The sequence below is a fragment of the Schistocerca gregaria genome, chromosome 10 (assembly GCF_023897955.1).
Source record: "Schistocerca gregaria isolate iqSchGreg1 chromosome 10, iqSchGreg1.2, whole genome shotgun sequence".
Lineage (NCBI taxonomy): Eukaryota > Metazoa > Arthropoda > Insecta > Orthoptera > Acrididae > Schistocerca > Schistocerca gregaria.
In genome coordinates this window covers 201707291-201730816 of record NC_064929.1, presented here as the reverse complement: position 1 = coordinate 201730816, position 23526 = coordinate 201707291, and the positions used below count along the sequence as shown (strand labels likewise).

The 23526-nt window shown below is 47.5% G+C and overlaps 1 protein-coding gene across 1 annotated transcript in view; it reads right to left on the bottom strand.

Annotated features, from left to right (window-relative positions):
- The window catches only part of LOC126293640 (uncharacterized), a 759104-nt gene extending 737133 nt beyond the window's left edge, over positions 1-21971 (bottom strand). The window contains exon 1 of the mRNA XM_049986916.1: positions 21648-21971. Coding sequence (XP_049842873.1) covers positions 21648-21756 — 109 coding nt within the window. The 5' untranslated portion in view covers positions 21757-21971. The remainder of the gene's footprint in view (positions 1-21647) is intronic.
- Positions 21972-23526: the final 1555 nt, after the last annotated feature.

The following is a 23526-nucleotide window of genomic DNA, read 5'->3' as shown; positions in this document are numbered from 1 at the left end:
GTCAGATACATCACATGATCACACTGACAGAACCACAGGCACATAGACACAGGCAACAGAGCATGCACAATGTCGGCACTAGTACAGTGTATATCCACCTTTCGCAGCAATGCAGGCTGCTATTCTCCCATGGAGACGATCGTAGAGATGCTGGATGTAGTCCTGTGGAACGGCTTGCCATGCCATTTCCACCTGGCGCCTCAGTTGGACCAGCGTTCGTGCTGGACGTGCAGACCGCGTTAGACGACGCTTCATCCAGTCCCAAACATGCTCAATGGGGGACAGATCCGGAGATCTTTCTGGCCAGGGTAGTTGACTTACACCTTCTAGAGCACGTTGGGTGGTACGGGATACATGCGGACGTGCATTGTCCTGTTGGAACAGCAAGTTCCCTTGCCGGTCTAGGAATGGTAGAACGATGGGTTCGATGACGGTTTGGATGTACTGTGCACTATTCAGTGTCCCCTCGACGATCACCAGAGGTGTACGGCCAGTGTAGGAGATCGCTCCCCACACCATGATGCTGGGTGTTGGCCCTGTGTGCCTCGGTCGTATGCAGTCCTGATTGTGGCGCTCACCTGCACGGCGCCAAACACGCATACGACCAACATTGGCACAAGGCAGAAGCGACTCTCATCGCTGAAGACGACACATCTCCATTCGTCCCTCCATTCACGCCTGTCGCGACACCACTGGAGGCGGGCTGCACGATGTTGGGGCGTGAGCGGAAGACGGCCTAACGGTGTGCGGGACCGTAGCCCAGCTTCATGGAGACGGTTGCGAATGGTCCTCGCCGATACCCCAGGAGCTACAGTGTACCTAATTTGATGGGAAGTGGCGGTGCGGTCCCCTACGGCACTGCGTAGGATCCTACGGTCTTGGCGTGCATCCGTGCGTCGCTGCGGTCCGGTCCTAGGTCGATGGGCACGTGCACCTTCCGCCGACCACTGGCGACAACATCGATGTACTGTGGAGACCTCACGCCCTACGTGTTGAGCAATTCGGCGGTACGTCCACCCGGCCTCCCGCAAGCCGACTATACGCCCTCGCTCAAAGTCCGTCAACTGCACATACGGTTCACGTCCACGCTGTCGCGGCATGCTACCAGTGTAAAGACTGCGATGGAGCTCCGTATGCCACGGCAAACTGGCTGACACTGACGGCGGCGGTGCACAAATGCTACGCAGCTAGCGCCATTCGACGGCCAACACCGCGGTTCCTGGTGTGTCCGCTGTGCCGTGCGTGTGATCATTGCTTGTACAGCCCTCTCGCAGTGTCCGGAGCAAGTATGGTGGGTCTGACACACCGGTGTCAATGTGTTCTTTTTTCCATTTCCAGGAGTGTATTTCTGAGACAACATTCGGATTTGTTTTCATTAATGTAGAGGTACTTTGGTACATCGATATGTTTATGTTGCAATGATATTCTTCTTCTGTATTCTTTCTTTTGTCACTATGATCTTTGTCGTACTTGTAACTGATTTTTGGGCGCGAAAGCGGTTATTAGAGAGTCGGACCTTGAAAGAGTCAAGTCTTGGACGTCATGTTGAAAAGACGCAAATTGTAGTCAGTTTATAAAATGTGAACTTTAACAGTGAGGAAAATATTTTCAAGTATGTTTTATATCGTGAAGTGATGTTTTGTGTGTTACGTGATATTGCAACAAAAGTAATAAAAAAGGAGTGTAACTTAAATTCTGAGTGCTGATTAATTTTGTACATCACCATTGTCTTAACTTGCAAAAGTTTAATCTTCAAGAATGGTTTGTGAAACACATCTATGAAACTTTTGAATATCTCAGAATAACACCTAGGCCTCTTTGCATCCAAGCTTGGAATCATCACTACCTAGATTTTTTCGACGATGGAGCGATGAGTTCACTACGAGACTAGTTTATCCATTATTTCATGAAATGACTTTATTAACTGTGCTCTAATGACACCTGCCACATAATATAACTTTGTTGTTGCCCGAAAATGCAATATTTAGCAGCGTGAGCAACACTACAAATCATAATTAATTTTTGACCTTTGTTGTTGTAGGGTTGTTAGAGCGTACAAGGTAAAAGATCGAAGTAATCGTGCAGATTTTAGCCTAGAAATGCAATTATGTACTATGATAATAATGTTGCAATTTTCGTGTATTTTTAGACAAACTGAACTAAGTTTAGAGTACGAGCAGTTATAAGTTTTAAAGACAGAGAAGTTATCAAGATTTTTAATTACAAAGACGTTCTGGAAAGATTGAGGAAGATGGGAAAAGTGTCTCACATCAGTTTGCAGACAGGGTAGTCATGACAAAAGAAGAAAACTGCCTCCTGAACAAAGAGTTTAAATTCAAAATAGCTGCTAAAGTAGATCCCAACCTTATGAAAACTACGATCGCAGAAATCAAAATCGCTTGTGATGTGGCTAAGCTCAACAGACGTCGGAACAGCTAGAAATAACAGCCTAAGTTAAGTGGGCTTTACGTAAAGAGAAACAATGTGGACATAACAACATCAAAGATACAGATAGAGTTAGAAAATTAAACAATAATCTGGAACAATATAAAGCTGTAATGACAAAGGTAGATAAGTGTAATTCTATCGTTATAACAAATGATGGTGTCTGTATACAAGAAACAGCGTAATTTTTCCATGACATCAAAGAGGTAAAAAAGAATCCAGTTCTTAAATTTCAGAAGGATATTAAAGAGACAGTTTCCACTAGTAATTTATTGTTCATTTAGCATAGAGATAAGAAGAATCTGATGATCAATTCAGCTATTCCAGTGCAAATCAAATTGCATAAAGAGCATTTTACATTTAGTCATTATGACAATGTGTCATACCCTAGTCATAAAATTAACAGGGAACATACTAAAAGGGTTAAAGCATTTTATACTTTTGGAAAATCGTTTACTATGATAAATAGTTATTAACTGACGGACTTCGTCAAAGATATAGAGATTCCGCAAGTTTGGATCTTGCTTCAAATTATATAGAAAACTCGTACACAAAGATACCTATCATTCAAACCGTAGACTCTATAAAGAAAACATTCTTGACACACAAAAAGGTTTGGTGATTGCGTTAAGCTCATGGAAATTTTAGAGCTTTCTGTGTCTTTTTAACTATTTTAAATTTAATAACAAAATATTTTACCCAAAAGATCAGTTAGCCATGGGAAATAGTTTAGCAGGAACGTTGGCTGAAATATTTATTAACGAACTAGAGAACAGCTCTATTCTATTCAAGTTCAGACATATTTGAGAAAGTTGTCTGTTATAGAAGATATGTCGATGACGTAATTTTGCTCTATAGAGGTGGTAAGAATCGCCTCACCGACCGACACCGATACCTCTCCTCAGTGCAGCACTCCGTGAAGAATGGGCTGCCATTCCCCAAGAAACCTTCCAGCACCTGATTGAACGGATGCCTGCGAGAGTGGAAGCTGTCATCAAGGCTAAGGGTGGCCCAACACCACACTGAATTCCAGCATTACCGATGGAGGGCGCCACGAAATTGTAAGTCTTTTTCTGCCACGTGTCCGGATACTTTCGATCACATAGTGTATGTTTAGTGAAAAAGTGTTTTATTACAATTGATCTCACTTTATTGTGAGTTTCTACAACTATGGAACCTGCAATCAAGTATAAAACAAGATAGCACTGACAATTACTAAAATGGTAGAGGTATTACATCCTTCCCAGCTATATATTACGCATGAAGACGTTATGAACAAAATCAATATTTTACGTATACAGTAGCATACAAGCGGAGTGGAATGAAATAAAAGATATCGAAGTTCTCCGGTTCTTCCACGGACGACGTGAGTTATACGTTCCCATGGTGTGGTATTTTAGTTACCTGTCATTAGAAGACCGAGCAGACGAGAATAAATTTTCGCATACGTATGTCTTCTTTTTTAATGTGAGGGTGACGTAACGCTAAACATTTCAATATCCATCCGCAGAAAGCTAATGGAATCATCAGGTTCCGAGCGTAACATTTACGGGTTTTCAGTTGTATATCGTTCATTTTCAACCGTTCCCTGGACCGGCAACTTGTTTCCTTTTTCTTTGAAAGCAGTGCCAGAGACAATGTTAGAAACGCTTTATCTGCATTTGTACCCAGTCCAACTAGTGTCAAAATACAGCATACACGAAAAGAATCTGCTTCAAAAGTAATGTTAAATGGACAAGCTTTCTTGGTACGTGTATGGGCTTGTTCGACACATCCGTGGCTACATGAGAGAGAACTTGATAGGCAAGTTTGCTCTTTTACGAGGACCTTAACGAGGTTTTGAAAGTTTCAGCGTCCATTCGCAGAAAGTAGTTGTAATCGTCGGGTTTTGAAAGATGGGCCCCCCTTCTTGCAGCGGTGTACCGTAGGTCTCTAGAAGAGCGTAGCGTTCCAAAACATTGGAAAAGGGCACAGGTCATCCCCGTTTTGAAGAAGGGACGTCGAACAGATGTGCAGAACTATAGACCTGTATCTTTAACGTCGATCAGTTGTAGAATTTTGGTACACCTATAATTAGAAATGAATGACTTTTCTGGAGACTAGAAATTTACTCTGTAGGAATCGACAAGGGGTTTCGAAAGAGACGGTCGTGTGAAACCCAGCTCGCGCTATTCGTCCACGAGACTCAGAGGGCCATAGCACAGAGTAACATATCTTTGTCTGTGGCCATAGACACGCGTTCACAGGTAGACGCCGTGTTTCTTGACTTCCACAAGACGTTCGATACAGTTCCCCACAGTCGTTTAATGAACAAAGTAAAAGCATATGGGCTATCAGACCAATTGTGTGATTGGATAGAAGAGTTCCTAGGTAACAGAACACAGCATGTCATTCTCAATGGAGAGAAGTCTTCCGAAGTAAGAGTGATTCACGTGTGCCGCAGGGGAGTGTCGTAGGACCGTTGCTATTCACAATATACATAAATGACCTGGTGGATGACATAGGAAGTTCACTGAGGCTTTTAGCGGATGATGCTGTGGTAAATTGAGAGGTTGTAACAATGGAAAAATGTACTGAAATGCAGGAGGATCTGCAGCGAATTGACGCATGGTGCAGGGAATGGCAATTGAATCTCAAAGTAGACAAGTGTAATGTGCTGCGAATACATAGAAAGATAGATCCCTTATCATTTAGCTACAAAATAGCAGGTCAGCAACTGGAAGCAGTTAATTCCATAAATTATCTGGGAGTAGGCATTAGGAGTGATTTAAAATGGAATGATCATATAAAGTTGATCGTGGTAAAACAGATGCCAGACTGAGGTTCATTGGAAGAATTCTAAGGAAATGCAATCCGAATACAAAGGAAGTAGGTTAAAGTACACTTGTTCGCCCACTGCTTGAATACTGCTCAGCAGTGTGGGATCCGTACCAGATAGGGTTGATAGAAGAGATGGAGAGGATCCAGCGGAGAGCGGCGCGCTTCGTTACAGGATCATTTAGTAATCGCGAAAGCGTTACGGAGATGATAGTTAAACTCCAGTGGAAGACTCTGCAGGAGAGACGCTCAGTAACTCGGTACGGTTTCGAGAACATACCTTCACCGAGGATTCAAGCAGTATATTGCTCCCTCCTACGTATATCTCGCGAAGAGACCGTGAGGATAAAATCAGAGAGATTAGAGCCCACACAGCGGCATTCCGACAATCCTTCTTTCCACGAACAATACGAGACTGGAATAGAAGGTACAACCGATAGAGGTACTCAAGGTACCCTCCGCCACACACCGTCAGGTGGCTTGCGGAGTATGGATGTAGCTGTAGATGTAGATCATTTATTTTAGCCCATTTTCATCGGTAAGTCCCACATTTTAAGCCATTGCCTGGATTAGTCTTGTTTTTTTCTTCCACTTCTTCCTCTTCTTCTTTAAACACAGTGACAAAGAGAATGCCAGGGCTGCTTTGTCCGCATTTCTGGCCGTTCTCACTGTTAAAATACACGCGAAGAGAGTCTGTTTCAAAGTGAGGTTAAACTGACAAATGTTATTTGAACGTTACGGGCTTGCTTGGCATATCCTTGGCCAGGTAAGGGCGATTTTGTCAAACACGTTTGACCGTTTACGGGGCCCTTAACGTGTGAACACGACAGCGAAAAACTGTTTCCGAAATTCGGTTTTCGTCTTTTGGAAGTCGCGTCGTCGTGTAAATGTAGTGAATCATTAATGGCCGCATGCGCCCAGGTGCCGTATTTGTATACTGTGCATATAGTTGTGAGTTACGAAAGCTAACACAGGTGATTGGTTGGTTGGTTGGGTGGGGGATTGAAGGGACCAGACTGCTAAGGTCATCGGTCCCTTGTTCCACGATAAAATCACACGAAATAAAAACTGTCAGTCGTTAAAAACGGAGAACTGAGAGAAGGGACGACACAATACAAGAAAGGCAGACAAAGACCAGACAAACGGAACTAAAATCGCACCGAGTGTGAAGGTGGTTGGCCGACCATGAAAATAAGGAAAAGCCAACCACCAAATGACATTAAAACCCACAGTTTAAAACCACAGGCCAAAGGCCCAAGTCAATACAGGAAATAAAAGGACAAACACTCAAATCATACGATAAAAACCCCCTGCCCGAATAAAACTCAACACGAGGTCCGCCATGGCATCGTCATCACATAAAAGGGCAGGGAGGGTATCAGGCAGCGCAAACGTCTGCCTGAGTCCTGTTAAAAGCGGGCAGTCTACCAAAATGTGGACCACCGTCAGAGCTGCCCCGCAGCGACATAGCGGTGGGTCCTCCCGGCGCAACAAATGGCCGTGCGTCAGCCACGTGTGGCCAACGCGCAGCCGGCAGAGGACGACAGAGTCCTTCCGAGAGGCCCGCATGGAGGAGCGCCACACACCGGTCGTCTCCTTCACCGCCCGAAGTTTGTTGGGCGTGGGCAGGGTGCGCCACTCGTCACCCCAGGCACCAAGCACTTTCTGGCGCAAAAGCGACAGGAGATCACACTCCATAAGGCCGAGTTCCAGAGCCGGTGAACTCACTGCCTGTTTAGCCAGCGTGTCAACCCGCTCATTGCCCGGGATGCCGACATGACCTGGGGTCCAAACAAAGACCACGGAGCGGCCGCAACGGGCAAGAGCATGGAGCGACTCGTGGATGGCCATCACCAGAAGGGAACGAGGAAAGCACTGGTCAAGAGCTCGTAAACCACTCAGGGAGTCACTACAGATGACAAAGGACTCACCTGAGCGGGAGCGGATATACTCTAGGGCGCGATAGATGGCAACCAACTCGGCAGTGTATACACTGTTCCCGGGTGCCAGCGACCGTTGCTCACAATGATCCTCTAGAGTAAGAGCGTAACCAGTGCGACCAGAGACCATCGAACCGTCGGTATAGGTCACGGCAGATCCGGGAAACTCGGCAAGGAGAGCAACAAAGCGGCGGCGGAGGGCCGGAGGAGGGACCGAGTCTTTCGGACCCTGTGCCAAATCCAGCCGAATGCATGGTCGGCGCACACACCAAGGGGGCAGACGGAGATTGGCCCGGAAAACAGGCGGGAGAGGAAAAAACTCAATCCCACACAGTAGAGCCCGGATGCGAACCGCGATCGTACACCCTGACTGGGGCCGCCTGTCTGGAAGATGGACGATCGAGTGCGGGAACAGGAGACGGTAGTTGGGATGCCCTGGCAAGCTACAAACGTGGGCAGCATAAGCGGCCAGAAGTCGGTCGCGCCGGATCCGCAATGGAAGAACACCAGCCTCCACAAGTAAGCTGTCAACAGGGCTTGTCCGAAATGCTCCTGTGGCGAGTCGGATCCCGCAGTGATGGATGGGATCCACCAATTGCAACGCTGATGGCGACGCCGAACCATAAGCCACACACCCATAATCAAGGCGGGACTGGATCAGCGCTTGATACAGCCGGAGAAGGGTGGACCGATCGGCACCCCATCCGGTGTGGCTAAGGCAACGGAGAGCGTTTAAATGCCGCCAGCATGTTTGTTTAAGCTGCCTAATATGAGGCAGCCAAGTCAACCGGGCATCAAATACCAGTCCCAAGAACCGATGCGTCTCTACCACAGCAAGAGGTTCACCGTCAAGGTAAAGGCGTGGCTCAGGGTGAACCGTGCGACGCCGGCAGAAATGCACAACGCAGGTCTTAGCGGCCGAAAACTGGAAGCCGTGCGCTACAGCCCACGACTGCGCCTTGCGGATAGCGCCCTGCAGCTGGCGCTCAGCAACTGCAATGCCAGCGGAGCTGTAGTAGAGGCAGAAATCGTCTGCATACAACGAAGCTGCGACGGACGATCCCACCGCCTCAGCGAGCCCATTGATCGCAATTAAAAACAGGGAGACACTGAGGACAGACCCCTGTGGGACCCCGTTCTCCTGGACCCGGGAGGAACTATGGGACGCAGCAACTTGCACGCGGAAGGAACGAGACGACAGAAAATTCTGAATAAAAATCGGGAGCGGGCCCCTAAGACCCCACCCATGAAGTGTGGCCAGGATGTGATATCGCCAAGTCGTATCGTACGCCTTCCGCATGTCGAAGAAGACGGCAACCAGATGTCGGCGGCGTGCAAAGGCTGTACGGACGGCAGACTCTAGGGAGACCAGACTATCGACGGCAGAGCGGCCTTTGCGGAACCCACCCTGAGACGGAGCCAGAAGGCCTCGAGACTCGAGGAGCCAACTCAACCTCCGGCTCACCATACGTTCTAGCAACTTGCAAAGAACGTTGGTGAGGCTTATGGGGCGGTAGCTGTCCACCTCCAGCGGGTTCTTGCCAGGTTTCAACACGGGGAGGACGATGCTTTCTCGCCATTGAGACGGGAACACACCCTCAACCCAGATGCGGTTGAAAACATCTAGGAGGCGTCGCTGGCAATTCACAGAGAGGTGTTTCAGCATCTGGCTGTGGATGCGGTCTGGCCCAGGAGCCGTATCAGGGCAAGCAGATAGTGCACTCTGGAATTCCCAGTCGCTGAAAGGAGCATTGTACGACTCCGCGTGGCGCGTGTGAAAGGAAAGCCTCCAACTTTCCAACCGCTCTTTCCGGGAGCGGAAGGCCAGTGGGTAATTCGTAGATGCGGAACACTGAGCAAAATGCGCTGCTAACCGGTCCGCAATCGTGTCGGAGTCAGGACACACCACTCCATTCAGCGAAAGCCCAGGGACAGAGACAGGCGGCCGATAGCCATGGAGTCGCCTAATCTTAGCCCAAACCTGCGATGCAGAGGTACGGACGCCAATGGTGGAAACATACCGCTCCCAGCACTCCTGCTTCCGTTGGCGAATAAGGCGTCGGGCACGGGCACGGAGCTGTTTAAAAACGATGAGGTTCTCCAAGGACGCGTGCCGCTTATGGCGTTGAAGAGCCCGCCGGCGATCTCTAATCGCCTCTGCGATCTCGGGCGCCCACCAAGGCACAGTCCTCCACCAAGGGGACCCGGATGAACAGGGAATCGCAGATGCCGCCGCAGAAACGATGCCGGTGGTGACCGACTGAACCACCGCATCAATGGTGTCAGGGGAAGGAGGTGCGATAGTGGCGAGAGAGGAGAACAAGCCCCAATCAGCCTTATTCAAAGCCCATCTGGAGGGGCGTTCAGAAGAGTGACGCTGTGGTAGTGACAGAAAGATGGGGAAATGGTCACTACCACATAAGTCGTCATGGACACTCCAGTGGATGGATGGTGAAAGTCCGGGGCTGCAGATAGAAAGGTCGACGGCCGAAAATGTGCCATGGACGACGCTGAAATGTGTCGGCTCTCCCGTGTTTAAGAGGCAGAGGTCAAGCTGCGAGAGAAGAGTCTCGACATCTCTACCCCGGCCAGTAATCGCGGCGCTACCCCACAGGGGGTTATGGGCGTTAAAGTCGCCCAGTAACACAAAAGGAGGAGGCAGTTGTGCTATCAATGCAGCCAACACATGACGCGAGACATCACCATCTGGCGGAAGATACAAACTGCAGACAGTAATAGGCTGAGGCGACCACATCCTTACAGCGACAGCCTCTAAAGGCGTGTGAAGAGGTACACATTCGCTGTAGACAGAGTTAAGGATGTAGACGCAGACTCCACCAGATACCCTCTCATAAGCTGCCCGGTTCTTGTAATAACCCCGATACCCACGTAGGGCAGGGGTCCGCATTGCCGGAAACCAAGTTTCCTGTAGGGCAATGCAGAGGAAAGGGTGACTGCTGATGAGTTGGCGAAGCTCAGCAAGGTGGTGGAAAAAAGCGCTGCAGTTCCACTGGAGTATCGCTTTGTCCATGTCCGAAAAAGGCGTGAAGGGGCCGAGGAGGCAGATGACGCCACTGGGTCACCTGCTGCCACCGATGGAGGACCAGTACAATCTGCTTCCATGGCGTCTGAGGGTCCGGCGAGATCCAGGTCCTCAGCGGACGCCCGGATCTCCACCTTATCCTCGGACGCAGAGCCTGTAGGGAGCAGTGGGGTGGATGCCACCGCGTGGTCCTTGGCCTTAGAGGTCTTCTTCGTCTTGTCTCTCTGGTCCTTGGGTTTCATTGGCTGGGAGGGCTCCAGCGAGTCAGTCTCCGGGACGGAGGAGGAGCGGGAAGCCCTGCGACCAGCCGCTGGTCTGCTTTTCTTCCATTGGCTGACGTCACCCTTCCCAGAGGCGGAAACCTGGGAAGGAAGGGACCCAAGGGACCCTTTCCGTGCTATTCGAGCAGGGGAAGTTTGAGGCTTCCCCAGCTTAGAAGTGGGGACTGATGTCCCCGATGGTTGGGGGGTTGCTGCTCCTGAGGCAGGTAGTGCAGGAGCAGCAGGGAGTGAAGTGCCCCCCACCATCAAGGGGGCAGGTGTAGCATTCCGGCTCTGAGAGGTGGCAGTCTGAGGGAGAGCCAATGGGGCCATAACAGTAGTAGCCGCGGCGTAAGAGGCAGTCATTCGAACAGGATGGAGGCGTTCGAACTTCTGCCTGGCCTCGGTGTATGTCAGGCGGTCCAGGGTCTTATACTCCATGATTTTGCGCTCTTTCTGGTAGATCCTACAGTCCGGCGAGCAAGGTGAGTGGTGCTCTCCGCTGTTTACACAGATGGGAGGCGGAGCACATGGAGTATTGGGATGTGATGGGCGTCCACAATCTCGACATGTGAGGCTGGAAGTACAGCAGGAAGACATATGCCCGAACTTCCAGCACTTAAAGCACCGCATCGGGGGAGGGATATAGGGCTTGACGTCACAACGATAGACCATCACCTTGACCTTCTCAGGTAAAGTATCACCCTCGAAGGCCAAGATGAAGGCACCGGTGGCAACCTGCTTATCCCTTGGACCACGATGTACGCGCCGGACGAAGTGAACACCTCGCCGCTCTAAATTGGCGCGAAGCTCGTCATCGGACTGCAATAGAAGGTCCCGGTGGAATATTATGCCCTGGACCATATTAAGACTCTTATGGGGCGTGATTGTAGCCGGAACATCCCCCAGCTTGTTACAATCGAGTAACCGGCGGGACTGGGCGGAGGACGCCGATTTAATCAAAACCGAGCCCGAGCGCATTTTGGACAAGCCCTCCACCTCCCCGAACTTGTCCTCTAAGTGCTCGACGAAGAACTGAGGCTTCATGGATGTAAAGGATTCACCATCAGCTCTCGTACACACCAGGTAGCGGGGCGAGTATGGTTCGCTGGCATCCTTAGTCTTTCGGTCCTCCCATGGTGTAGCCAGGGAGGGGAACGATTTGGGGTCATATGTAGTTGCGTTGTATTGAGCCCTGGAACGCTTATAGACTGCTGGCGGCTGGCCACGAGCAAGAGATGATGTACCACGCTTCATTGCGGGTCATCCGCCCTGATGCCACCTACTCCGACCAAGGGCCCTCCCCACGGGCGCCACCCAGCCTCAGCAACGACCACCTGGCAGGATGGCCATTGCCGGGAGTCCCAATGCCCCAAGGAGATAGGCATCTACTCCTTGGCATACGTGGGGAGTTAGCGGCGCTGGCATCAGCAGAGCGATCCCTGTGTAGTCAGGGGGCTACAACCAACAGGGTACATGGCGGCCCCACCACAACGGACTGGCTACCGTGCTGGATTTTAGGTGATGTAGTCCAATATCGTCATTGGCGCATAAAGCGACACAGCATAGCAGACTGCAAGAAACCGCACCCAAGAACAAATCCACGCCCAAGAGATGGTAGGTGAGCGGGACTGCTAAGCGATGACGACAAACCTGGCTAGAGATGGTAATGCTGGATGGACACATCGCTCCTTGTAAGGCGCCCTTCCCCAATCGGCTCGCTCTTCGGAAAATTTAGAAGGATGGAGGTCAAACCCGTTAGGGGACCATCTCACAAGGCCAAAACGTTTGAGACTCCTTTTAGTCGCCTCTTACGACAGGCAGGAATACCGTGGGCCTATTCTTACCCCCGAACCCACAGGGGGGTAACACAGGTGATATTGTGCAAGGGAAACGGGGGAAATGGGGAGGGTCACCAAATGATAAGTCGTTTCATCTACATCTGCAATTGCAAGGATACTCCGCAAATCAGACGTAAGTGCCTGGCAGAGGGTTCATCGAACCATATTCATATTGTTGTTGCTGTGGCCTTCAGCCCTGAGACTGGTTTGATGCAACTCTCCATGCTACTCTATCCTGTGCAAACTTCTTCATCTCCCAGTACCTACTGCAACCTACATCCTTCGGAATCTGTTTAGTGTATTCATCTCTTGGTCTCCCTCTACGATTTTTACCCCCCCCCCCCCAACACTGCCCTCCAATACTAAACTGGTGATTCCTTGATGCCTCAGAACATGTCCTACCAACCGATCTCTTCTTCTAGTCAAGTTATATTCATATTAATTCTCTATTATTCCAATCTGAAAAGCAGGCGGAAAAAACGAATATCTATGTCTCTCCGTGCAAGCTCTGATTTCCCTTATTTTATTGTGATGATCAGTTTCTGCCTATGTAGGTCGGCATCAACAATATATTTTAGCATTCGGAGGAGAATGTTAGTGATTGGAATTTCGTGAGAGCATTCCGCCGCAACGAAAAACGCCTTTGTTTTAATGGTGTCCACTCCAAATCCTATATCATGTCAGTGACACTCTCTCCTCTACTTCTCGATAATACAAAACGTGCTGCTGTTCTCTGAGCTTTCTCGCTGTACTCTGTCAATCCTACCTGGTAAGGATCCCAGACCGCACAGCAGTATTCTAAAAGAGGACGGACAAGCGTAATCTCCTTAGTAGATAGGTTGCGTCTTACAGGTGTTCTGCCAATAAAACAAAATCTTTGTTCGCCTTCCCCACAACATTTTATATGTGTTCTTCCCAATTAAAGTTGTTCATAACTGTAATTCCTAGGCATTCAGTTGAATTTAAGGCTTTTAGAGGCGGATTTATCGTGTACACGAAATTTAACGAATTTCTTTTAGTACTCATGTGGATGACCTCACACTTTTCATTATTTAGGGTCAATTGCCAATTTACGCGCCATTCAGATATTTTTTCTAAATCGTTTTGCAATTTCTTTTGATCTTCTGAACACTTTACTAGACAATAAATGACAGCATCATCTGCAAACAACCTAAGACCGCTGCTCAGATTGTATCCCAAATTGTTTATAGGGATCAGGGGGCCTATAACATTACCTTGGGAAACGCCAAAAATCTCTTGTGTTTTACTCGATGACTTTCCGTCAGCTACTACGAACTGTGACCTCTCTGACACGAAATCACGAATCCAGTCACGTAACTGAGACAACATTCCATAGGCACGCAATTTCACTACAAGCAGCTTGTGCGGTACATGGTCGAAAGCCTTTTGGAAATCTAGAAATGCGGAATCAGTTTGAAATCCATTGTCAACAGCACTGAACACTTCGTGTAAGAAAAGAGCTAATTGTATTTCACAAGAACGATGTTTTCTAAACCCACGTTGACTGTGTGTCAATAGAGTTCTCTCCGGGGTAATTCTTTACATTCGAACACAATATATGTTCCAAAATTCTGCTGCATATCGACGTTAATGATATGGAGCTACAATTTAGTGGATTACTCCTACTACCTTTCTTGAATATTGGTGTGACCTGTGCAACTTTCCAGTCCATTCTTGCGGATCTTTCGTCTAGCGAGCTGTTGTATACGACTTTCAAGAATGGAGCTACTGCATCAGCTTCCTCTGAAAGGAATCTAATTGGTATACAGTCTGGACCGAACTATTTGCTTTTATTAAGTTATTTAAGTTCCTTCACTGCTCCGAGGATATCTACTTCTAAGTTACTCATGTAGGCAGCTGTTCTTGATTCGAATTCTGGAATATTTACTTCATCTTCTTTGGTGAAGGAATTTCGGAAGGCTGTGTTTAGTAACTCTGCTATGACAGCACTGTCGTCTATAGTATGTCCATTACTATCGCTTGTGTGGAAAAAATTCTCGAGTCGGGCCTGTCTGTAGCCGCTGTATTGTTATAAATAGGAGAAACAAAGAAACGCACAAACACTGTGACAGTCGGATCCTGAATTTATCCTTTACTCTAATCTTTTCTAACATGTCTACATGGTGACATTTTCCCCATTTTCTAGGGACATCACTGAGCCACTTTGCTAGTCTTCGAACTGCGTCTTTGGCTGTTAAGTTTCGGGATGCATGATAGAAGACTTTAGTGGCTAGGGAAAAGTGGGTGGTACATGTGTAAATCGTAACGGAAGCGAAGGAGCTGATGAAAGTAACAACATATGCGGTTTATTAAACAACAAAGATGTTGCTGTTATATGCCGTACACTCTTTGCTTTTTTTTCTCAATCTACACTGGCAGTGGCAAGAAATGCATTTCTGGAGGAAAGAAATTTTTTAACACCGAATATAGATTTAATTGTTAGAAAGTCTTTTCTGAAAGTATTTGTCTGAACTTTAGTCATGCATGGAAGTGAAACATGGACGATAACAGTTTAGACAAAAAGAGAATAGAACCTTTCGCAATGTGGTGGTACAAAAAAAAAGTTAGATGGGTAGATGACGTAACTAATGAGGTGGTACTGAATAGAATTGGGGAGACAAAAAATTTGTGGCACAGCTTGACCAAAAGAAGCGACTGGTTGGAAGGACGCATTCTGAGACATCAAGGGATCGCCAATTTAGTGTTGGAGGAAACTGTGAGGGAGGCGGAAAATCTTATAGGGAGACGAAGAGATAAATGCAGTAAGCAGGTTCAGCAAGATGTGGGTTGCAACAATTATTCGGAGATGGAGAGGCTCGCACGGGATAGAATAGCATGAAGAGCTGCATCAAATCAGTGTTCGGACTGAAGACCACAACAAGTCCCATAGTGCTCAGAGCCATTTGAACACAAACTTCAGTTGACATCTACATTCATAGGTTCCGCCAACTCAGATCCCGATTATCACCTTCCATCCTAACCTACACCTCAGGCTATGCAACACATTAGTCTGTCAGCACAACCAAGATGCCAGATGGGGAAGGAGGGATGAGGTGGTGCCCAGATTCTCACTCGTGCCCAGTAAAATGATGTTGATATTGCATACTGTACACTTGAATACAATGGTTCACTGTAGCTGATGTACTATTATAATAAATACACGGGGTGGAAAAAGTACATAAACACCAAAAACACTTCACATCACCATGCCTGATACGGTGTAGAAAAACCGTTGGCATTCAGTTTCCAGTCGCCTCGGAATGGGCGGATGCAGTCGTGAATGGCTTTCAAGGCAATCTTATACACTACTGGCCATTAAAATTGCTACACCAAGAAGAAATGCAGATGATAAACGGGTATTCATCGGACAAATATATTATACTAGAACTGACATGTGATTACATTTTGACGCATTTTGGGTGCATAGATCCTGAGAAATCAGTACCCAGAACAACCACCTCTGGCCGTACTAACGGCTATGATACGCCTGGGCATTGAGTCAAACTTCAACAGGATACCACAGTTCATCAAGAGTAGTGACTGGCGTATTGTGACGAGCCAGTTGCTCGGCCACCAATGACCAAGCGTTTTCAATTGGTGGGGGATCTGGAGAATTTGCTGGCCAGGGCAGCAGTCGAATATTCTCTGTATTCAGAAAGGCTCGTACAGGACCTGGAACATGCGGTCGTGCATTATCCTGCTGAGATGTAGGGTTTCGCAGGGATCGAATGAAGGGTAGAGCCACGGGTCGTAACACATCTGAAAAGTAACGTCCACTGTTCAAAGTGACGTCAATGCGAACAAGAGCTGACCGAGACGTGTAACCAGTGGCATCCCATACCATCACGCCGGGTGATACGCCAGTATGGCGATGACGAATACACGCTTCCAGTGTGCGTTCACCGCGATGTCGCCAAACACGGATGCGACCATCATGATGCTGTAAACAGAACCTGGATTTATCCGAAAAAACAACGTTTAGCCATTCGTGCACCCCGATTGGTCGTTGAGCAGACCATCGCAGGCGTTCCTGTCTGTGATGCTGCGTCAAGGGTAACCGCAGCCACGGTCTCCGAGCTGATAGTTCGTGCTGCTGCAAACTTCGTCGAACTGTTCGTGCAGATGGTTGTTGTCTTGCAAACGTCCCCATCTGTTGACCCAGGGATCGAGACGTGGCTGCACTATCCGTCACAGCCATGCGGATAAGATGCCTGTCATCTCGACTGCTAGTGATGCGAGTCCGTTGGGATCCAGCACGGCGTTCCGTATTTCCCTCCTGAACCCACCGATTCCATATTTTGCTAACAGTCATTGGATCTCGACGAACGCGTGCAACAATGTCGCGATACGATGAACCGCAATGGCGATAGGCTACAATTCGACCTTTACCAGAGTCGGAAACGTGATGGTATGCATTTCTCCTCCTTACACGAGACATCGCAACAACGTTTCACCAGGCAACGCTGGTTAACTGCTGTTTGCGTATGAGAAATCGGTTGGAAACTTTCCTCATGTCAGCACGTTGCAGGTGTCGCAACCAGCGCCAACCTTGTGTGAATGCTCTGAAAAGCCAATCATTTGCGTATCACGGCATCTTCGTCCCGTCGGTTAAATTTCGGGACTGTAGCACGTCATCTTCGTGGTGTAGCAGTTTTAATGGCCAGTAGTGTAGCATTCATCCAGCAAAATAGTGGCGAGTTGAAGTAATGATGATGGTGGTGGATAGCGATTATACACCCTTCTCTCCAAAGACTCAGTAACACTGAGATCTGGGAACTGTGACGGCCACGAGAGATACAACTCGTGCTCACAAAATCAGTCCTGGACAATGAGAGCTGTGTGAACAGCAGCCATGTCACCGTGGATCACAGCATCGTCATTGAGAAACAAACACTGTGCCAGACATGAGATGGACCTTTACATCCAAAATGGTCACAAGATCTTTGGCAGTAATACGGTCTTGCAGAGTAATCATGGGGCCATGAAATACCACGATGTGGCTGCCCAAATCGTCACTGAATCCCTGTTACCTTTCACTCCCGGGACATAAAGTCGGTCACATGTTGGAACAGTACGAAACAAGGCTCATTCGACTAAATGACTTGCTTTCATCGTTCCAGTGTCTAGGTTTTATGGCTTCGGCACCACGTTTTACTGTCACGAGCATTTGCGTCACTAATGTTCGGTTTTGCAATGCCATCTCAGCTTGCAGTCCCCGTCTCACGGACCATCCTTCGCGTCGTTTTGCGAGCGGGACATTCAGTTCCGTGATAACTTTAACAGCTGCCGCCATCTCATTTTTTGTCGCAATCCTAAATGACCGTTCGTCACGATCTCTCAACACACACTTCCGTCCGCATTGTGACTTACGGATGATGTTTTTCCGCTTTCCTGTAGGCGGCACAAATGTTCAACGAGGGGCGTTTGGAAAGTCCGTGCAATGTTCGACAGATGGCACCACCGGCGCATATCGAGGTCATGTTTAGATAGTAGCATCTTTGGAAATTACACACACCACGTTTCAGCCATATTGGTCTATTTCTTTGTGTTTGGCATTCGTGTGAATCGAGGAAGTCGAGTGATTGTCAAAAAATGGATGAAAAGGAATTTCGTGTGGTGATAAAACATTACTTAATGAAAGGCAAAACGCCTCGAGGGACTAAAGAGAAGCTTGATAAACATTACGGTGACTCAGCACCTTTGATTACAACAGTTTATAAGTGTTTTCAAAATTTTCGGAGTGGCCATATGGGCACAAGTGATGCTGAACGTTCTGGACGCCCTGTGGAGGTTACGACTCCAGAAATCGTTGATAAAATCCATGATATGGTGATGGATGTTTGAAGAGTTAATGTGTATGAGACTGCTAATGCTGTGGGCAGCTCGAATGAACGGGTACATAATATTTTGCATAAACATTTGGACACGAAAAAGCTATCCGCAAGATGGGTTCCACGATTGCTCACCCCTGACTAAAAACGGAATAGTGTGAAGTGTTGCAAGGATGGTTTGCAGCATTTCAGAAGGAATCCGCAGGACTTAAAGCATACTTTCGTCACTGTTGATAAAACATGGATACATTACTATACTCCTGAGGCCAAACAACAATCTAAACAATGGGTTACCAAGGGAGAATCGGCACCGAAAAAGGCGAAGACCATTCCTTTTGCCCGAAAGGTTATGGCGACTGTCTTTTGGGATACGTAAGGGATAACCCTCATCGACTATGTGGAAATGGGTAAAAGTATTACAGGTGCATATTATTTATCGTTATTGGACCGTTTGAAAACCGAGATGCAAGAAAAGTCCGGCAATTGGACCGCAAAAAATTCCCTTTTCCATCACGACAATGCGCCAGCACACACCCCAGCAGTTTTGGTCGCAAAACTAATGGAAATAGGATTCCAACTCGTTTCACATCCCCCTATTCTCCAGACTTGGCTCCCTCGGACTACTATTTCTTCCCCGATTTGAAGAAATGGCTAGCGGGACAAAGATTTTATTCAAATGAGGAGGTGATTGCAGCAACTAATAGCTATTTAGTAGACTTGGACAATTCCTATTATTCGGAAGGGATCAACAAATTAGAACAGCGTTGGACGAAGTGTATTAAGTCTATAAGGAGACTAGGTCGAAAAATAAAAATGGTTTACCCCAAACACATAAGTAGTTATTATTTTTGCACGGACTTTTCAAACGCCCCACGTATACGGTGCCTGTTGAAATACCAAACATTTAGGCTTCCTTGGTTACGGCAGCATCAATAATGTATCCATGATCGAATTCGCTTAGCCTCTACGTAATGCAATCACAACCATACAGAATACAGATGGGGCTACGACTGAAACTTACAACGCATATAACGTGTTGAGAACGTTGCACAGCTGCCGTCCGTGATCAGAAAGAACAGCGCAACCTGCTGGCTCGCCCAACACCGGCATTTACAAGTACACCCATCAGCCAAAACATTCTGCCCACTGCAACGTTGGATGCCGCCTGTGGCGTTGCGGGCGCGTAATGCCGTAACAGAAGTATGTAAGCGGAGCAGATACGGACGGTGGATCGCGAAGATATGGGCTGCAAATGGGAAAATCCACTGAGATAAGTAACTTTGACAAAGGGCAATTTATAATTTCGTAGAGCCTGTGAACGAATATCTCGAAAACGACGAAGCAGGTCGAATGTTTACTTGCTACAGTCGCGAGCCTTTACGAAAAGAGACAGAAGAACGCAAATGGGCTCTCATTAAACTTTGACAAAACACAGTATATACAGTTCCACACAGTAAATGGAATGACCCCATTAATAAATAAAGACTTCAATCAGAAATCGGTAGCTAAGGTAGAATATTCAGAATTTCTAGGTGTATATATTGATGAGGGGTTGCACTGAAAAAAAAAACAAACAAACACACTGAGGATCTGCTGAAATGTTTGAGTTCAGCTACTTATGCTATTAGGGTAACTGCAAATTTTGGCGATATACATCTCAGTAAATTAGCTTACCATGCCTATTTTTAATCTCTGCTTTCGTATGGCATCATATTCTGGGGTAACTCATCATTCAGTAAAAGAGTGTTCATTGCACAAAAGCGTGTAATCAGAATAATTTCTGGAGCTCATCCAAGATCATCCTGCATACAGTTATTTAAAAAGCTAGAAATCTCCACGGTAGCCTCAAAATATATATATTCTCTTACGAAATTTGTTATTAACAATCCGAACGAATTCAAAAGTAATAGCAGTGTACATGGCTACAACACTAGGAGAAAGGATGATCTTCATTACTCAAGGTTAAATTCAACTTTGGCTCAGAAGGGGGTCAGGTAAATTATGTTGCCACAAAAGTCTTTGGTCACTTACCTAATAGCATCAAAAGTCTGACAGATAGCCATATAGCATTTAAACATTTACTCATTAGATGAATTTTTGGACATAGTAAGCGGGTAATTTCCCAACCTACACAAAAAAGAGTGTCATGTAATATTTTGTGTAATGTAATATCTTGTATAGACACCTTTTATTAACCTGACACGTTCCATATCATTACGTAGTGTCGTATTCATGATCTATGGAACAAGCACTAATCTAATTTAACGCTGAAACTACCAATAGGTACTAAATGGTTGGACGTCCATGACTCTTCACTGAAGGGGGGTTTGGAGGCTTGTCTACTCTGTGAAGTAGGATAGATCGTGATCTGTGGCATCTCTGCCGAAAGAACACAATTCGGGTGCACGCGCAAGCGTTTCGTAGCACACCGTTCATCGTACATTGTTCAGCTCCGCAGCAGACCGCTCTTACGTGTTCACATGTCGACCCAACGACATCGTCAGCTACGATTGCAGTGGGCACGAGACTATAGGGATTCGACCGTCGATCAATGGAAACGTGTCGACTCTTCGGGTAAATCACATTTTTGCTGTTCTATGTCGATGGTCGTTTGCACAAACGCCGCGAATGAGGTGAACGTCTGCTCGGAACGTGCAGTGCGCCACGGACACAGGCTGGTGGGAGCATGCGAAACATTCTTCTGCGCTTGCGTGAGACCTGTGGTAGTAACTAAAGACAGGCTGACAGCTGCGAACCACCTGCATCCCTTTATGCTTGATGTCTTTTGTAGCATAATTGTCCGTGCGTCGGAGTCAGAACCGTGCTGCAGTGGTTTGAGTAGCATTATAGTGAACTCACGTTCGTGTCTCGGCGACTAAATTCGCCTGATGTAAATCCTGTGGAAGCCATATGTGTTGCTTGCGGACGCCATCACCGCGTTCGTAAATCAGCGGTCCGTTATTTACGCAAACTACATAACCTGTCCGTAGACACCTAATGCTACATTGTTCCACTAACGTACCAACAAACTGTCGGATCCGTAATATGCAGAATCAGTGATGCATTTCGTTCCAAAGACGGACGAACAAGCTATGAAGCAAGTGGTCATAATGTTTTGGCGCATCAGTGTAAGTTCGAGCATGTGGTGTTTCCGTGTTTCTGTCCGAGCCCGTACGAGAAAAAGAGAAACACCCTCGTGGACTCAGCCTTTACTCTGATCTTTCGTATATTCACAGTTAATTTTCCCCTTTTCTCGGAATCATCATTGACCTGCCTTTTGTTTTTTCGCGATTAATGTTTTGCTACGACTAGCAGAGATTTCCAGACTAGACGTTAACAGGACGCAGAGAGGCTGGTGACAGCAACGAGGGAAGCTGCGTGGCCAGCTGTGCGCCAGTGACAGCACGCAGCGAGCCAATCGATGCGTGCTGCGTGGCTGCGACGCTCACCTGCGGCGTTCGGCGGCAGCGGCGAGCAGCGAACCACCGGAGAGCGGCCGAGCAGCAGCAGCAGCAGGCACAAGCACAGGCAGCAGGCGACACGTCGCGGCGCTGCCATCCCAGGAGCAGCTCAGGGCATGGCTGCTGCGGCCCGCCGTCAGCTCGCCATCCCGCACAAACACGCACGCACTGGCACACGCACAAAGCACTCCGTCTGTCGGCTCAGCGAGCTCCGTCCTACTTGACCGTTACGCGCTCTACGGCAGTCCGGAGCGAACTGTTTGGATGCCGCGGCGTCGCGCAGAAACACGCGAGGGTTGCGATTTTTGTTGTGGTTGCGCCGCCGCGCAGCGGCGCTTCTGCTGCAGTGTTGTCGGTAGTAGTACGTACGCTCCGTCGGTAGAGGCGCTGCCAGCAAACGTTCGTTACAAGTTTCCTCGATAGATGGCAGCACTGCAAAGCGCCAACGGTCAACGTCACAGAACACCAATCTGTTTTTCTAGGTCTTCCGAAATTTCTGAACATCTTCCGATTTTTTGAACTATTTCAAAAAATACTAAATTTTGTGTAAATCTTGCCAAATGTTCCTGTCTTCCTGAATTTCTGTGTAAGTTTCAAAATTTTCTGATCTTCTTTCGTCGGCAGGATATTGCGCTAACAATTTTTATCTCTGTACTAGTGCAGTAGAGATGGGCAAACAGAAACACGTAACTGTTTCGAAACAAATGAAACAGTTTGTGCTTTGTAATCTAATAAACCTACACATTTTATCACCTTGAATGTCTACTGTATAAGTATGTCTATATAAACACAAATGAGGTGCGAGAACTCTGATCATATCGCAGAAAGTATGAAACTATCACTTAGGCTTCTTGTCAGTTTCGTATTTCCTGCACCAAATGCGCTGCTTTCGTGTCGTGTGACTTTCATACTTTTTAATTGGCTGAGGACAGCCATAGCTGAAGATAGAAGAACCACCACGAACGTAACTGGAGGTGGGAGCAAACTGCAGAAACAACGGATATGCTACTGGGATTCCCATATTCCGTTAGTATGGGTAATATACCCATCCTGCTAATTTCCATGCACACAAAGGGAAGGAGGAGGAGGAGATTAGTGTTGAACGTCCCGTCGACAACGATGTCATTAGTGACGGAGCGCAAGCTCGGGTGAGGGAAGGATGGGGAAGGAAATTGGCCGTGCCTGAAGCGATTTAGGGAAATCACGGAAAACCTAAATCAGGATGGCCGGAGACGGGATTGAACCGCCGTCCTCCCGAATGCGAGTCCAGTGTGCTAACCACTGCGCCACCTCGCTCGGTTCACACAAAGGATATTGTGGATAATAGGCACAGTGACTATAGACTCACAAAAAATGCCAAATAATTCGAATAAATAACAAAATATAACAGAAAAATTTTGACTTTCAAGGTGTTTCGAACCGTTACTATAAATTCCCCATGCTTCCCAGCCCTACCCGTTCACCATTACACTATCAGTGATATGTCAAACAGATGTCACCGAGCGAGGTGGCGCAGTGGTTAGCACACTGGACTCGCATTCTGGAGGACGACAGTTCAATCCCGTCTCCGGCCATCCTGATTTAGGTTTTCCGCGATTTCCCTAAATCACTTCAGGCAAATGCCGGGATGGTTCCTTTGAAAGGGCACGGCCGATTTCCTTCCCCATTCTTCCCTCACCCAAGCTTGCGCTCCGTCTCCAATGACCTCGTTGTCGACGGGACGTTAAACACTAAGATCCTCCTCAAACAGATTGCTTGCAATTATACCTATATCAGATTTATGTATATGTGTAATAACTGCCACTCTATGTCTTTTTTTATTCAAAATGTTGTAGACTTACTTGCGTTTCTTAATATGATTACTGTA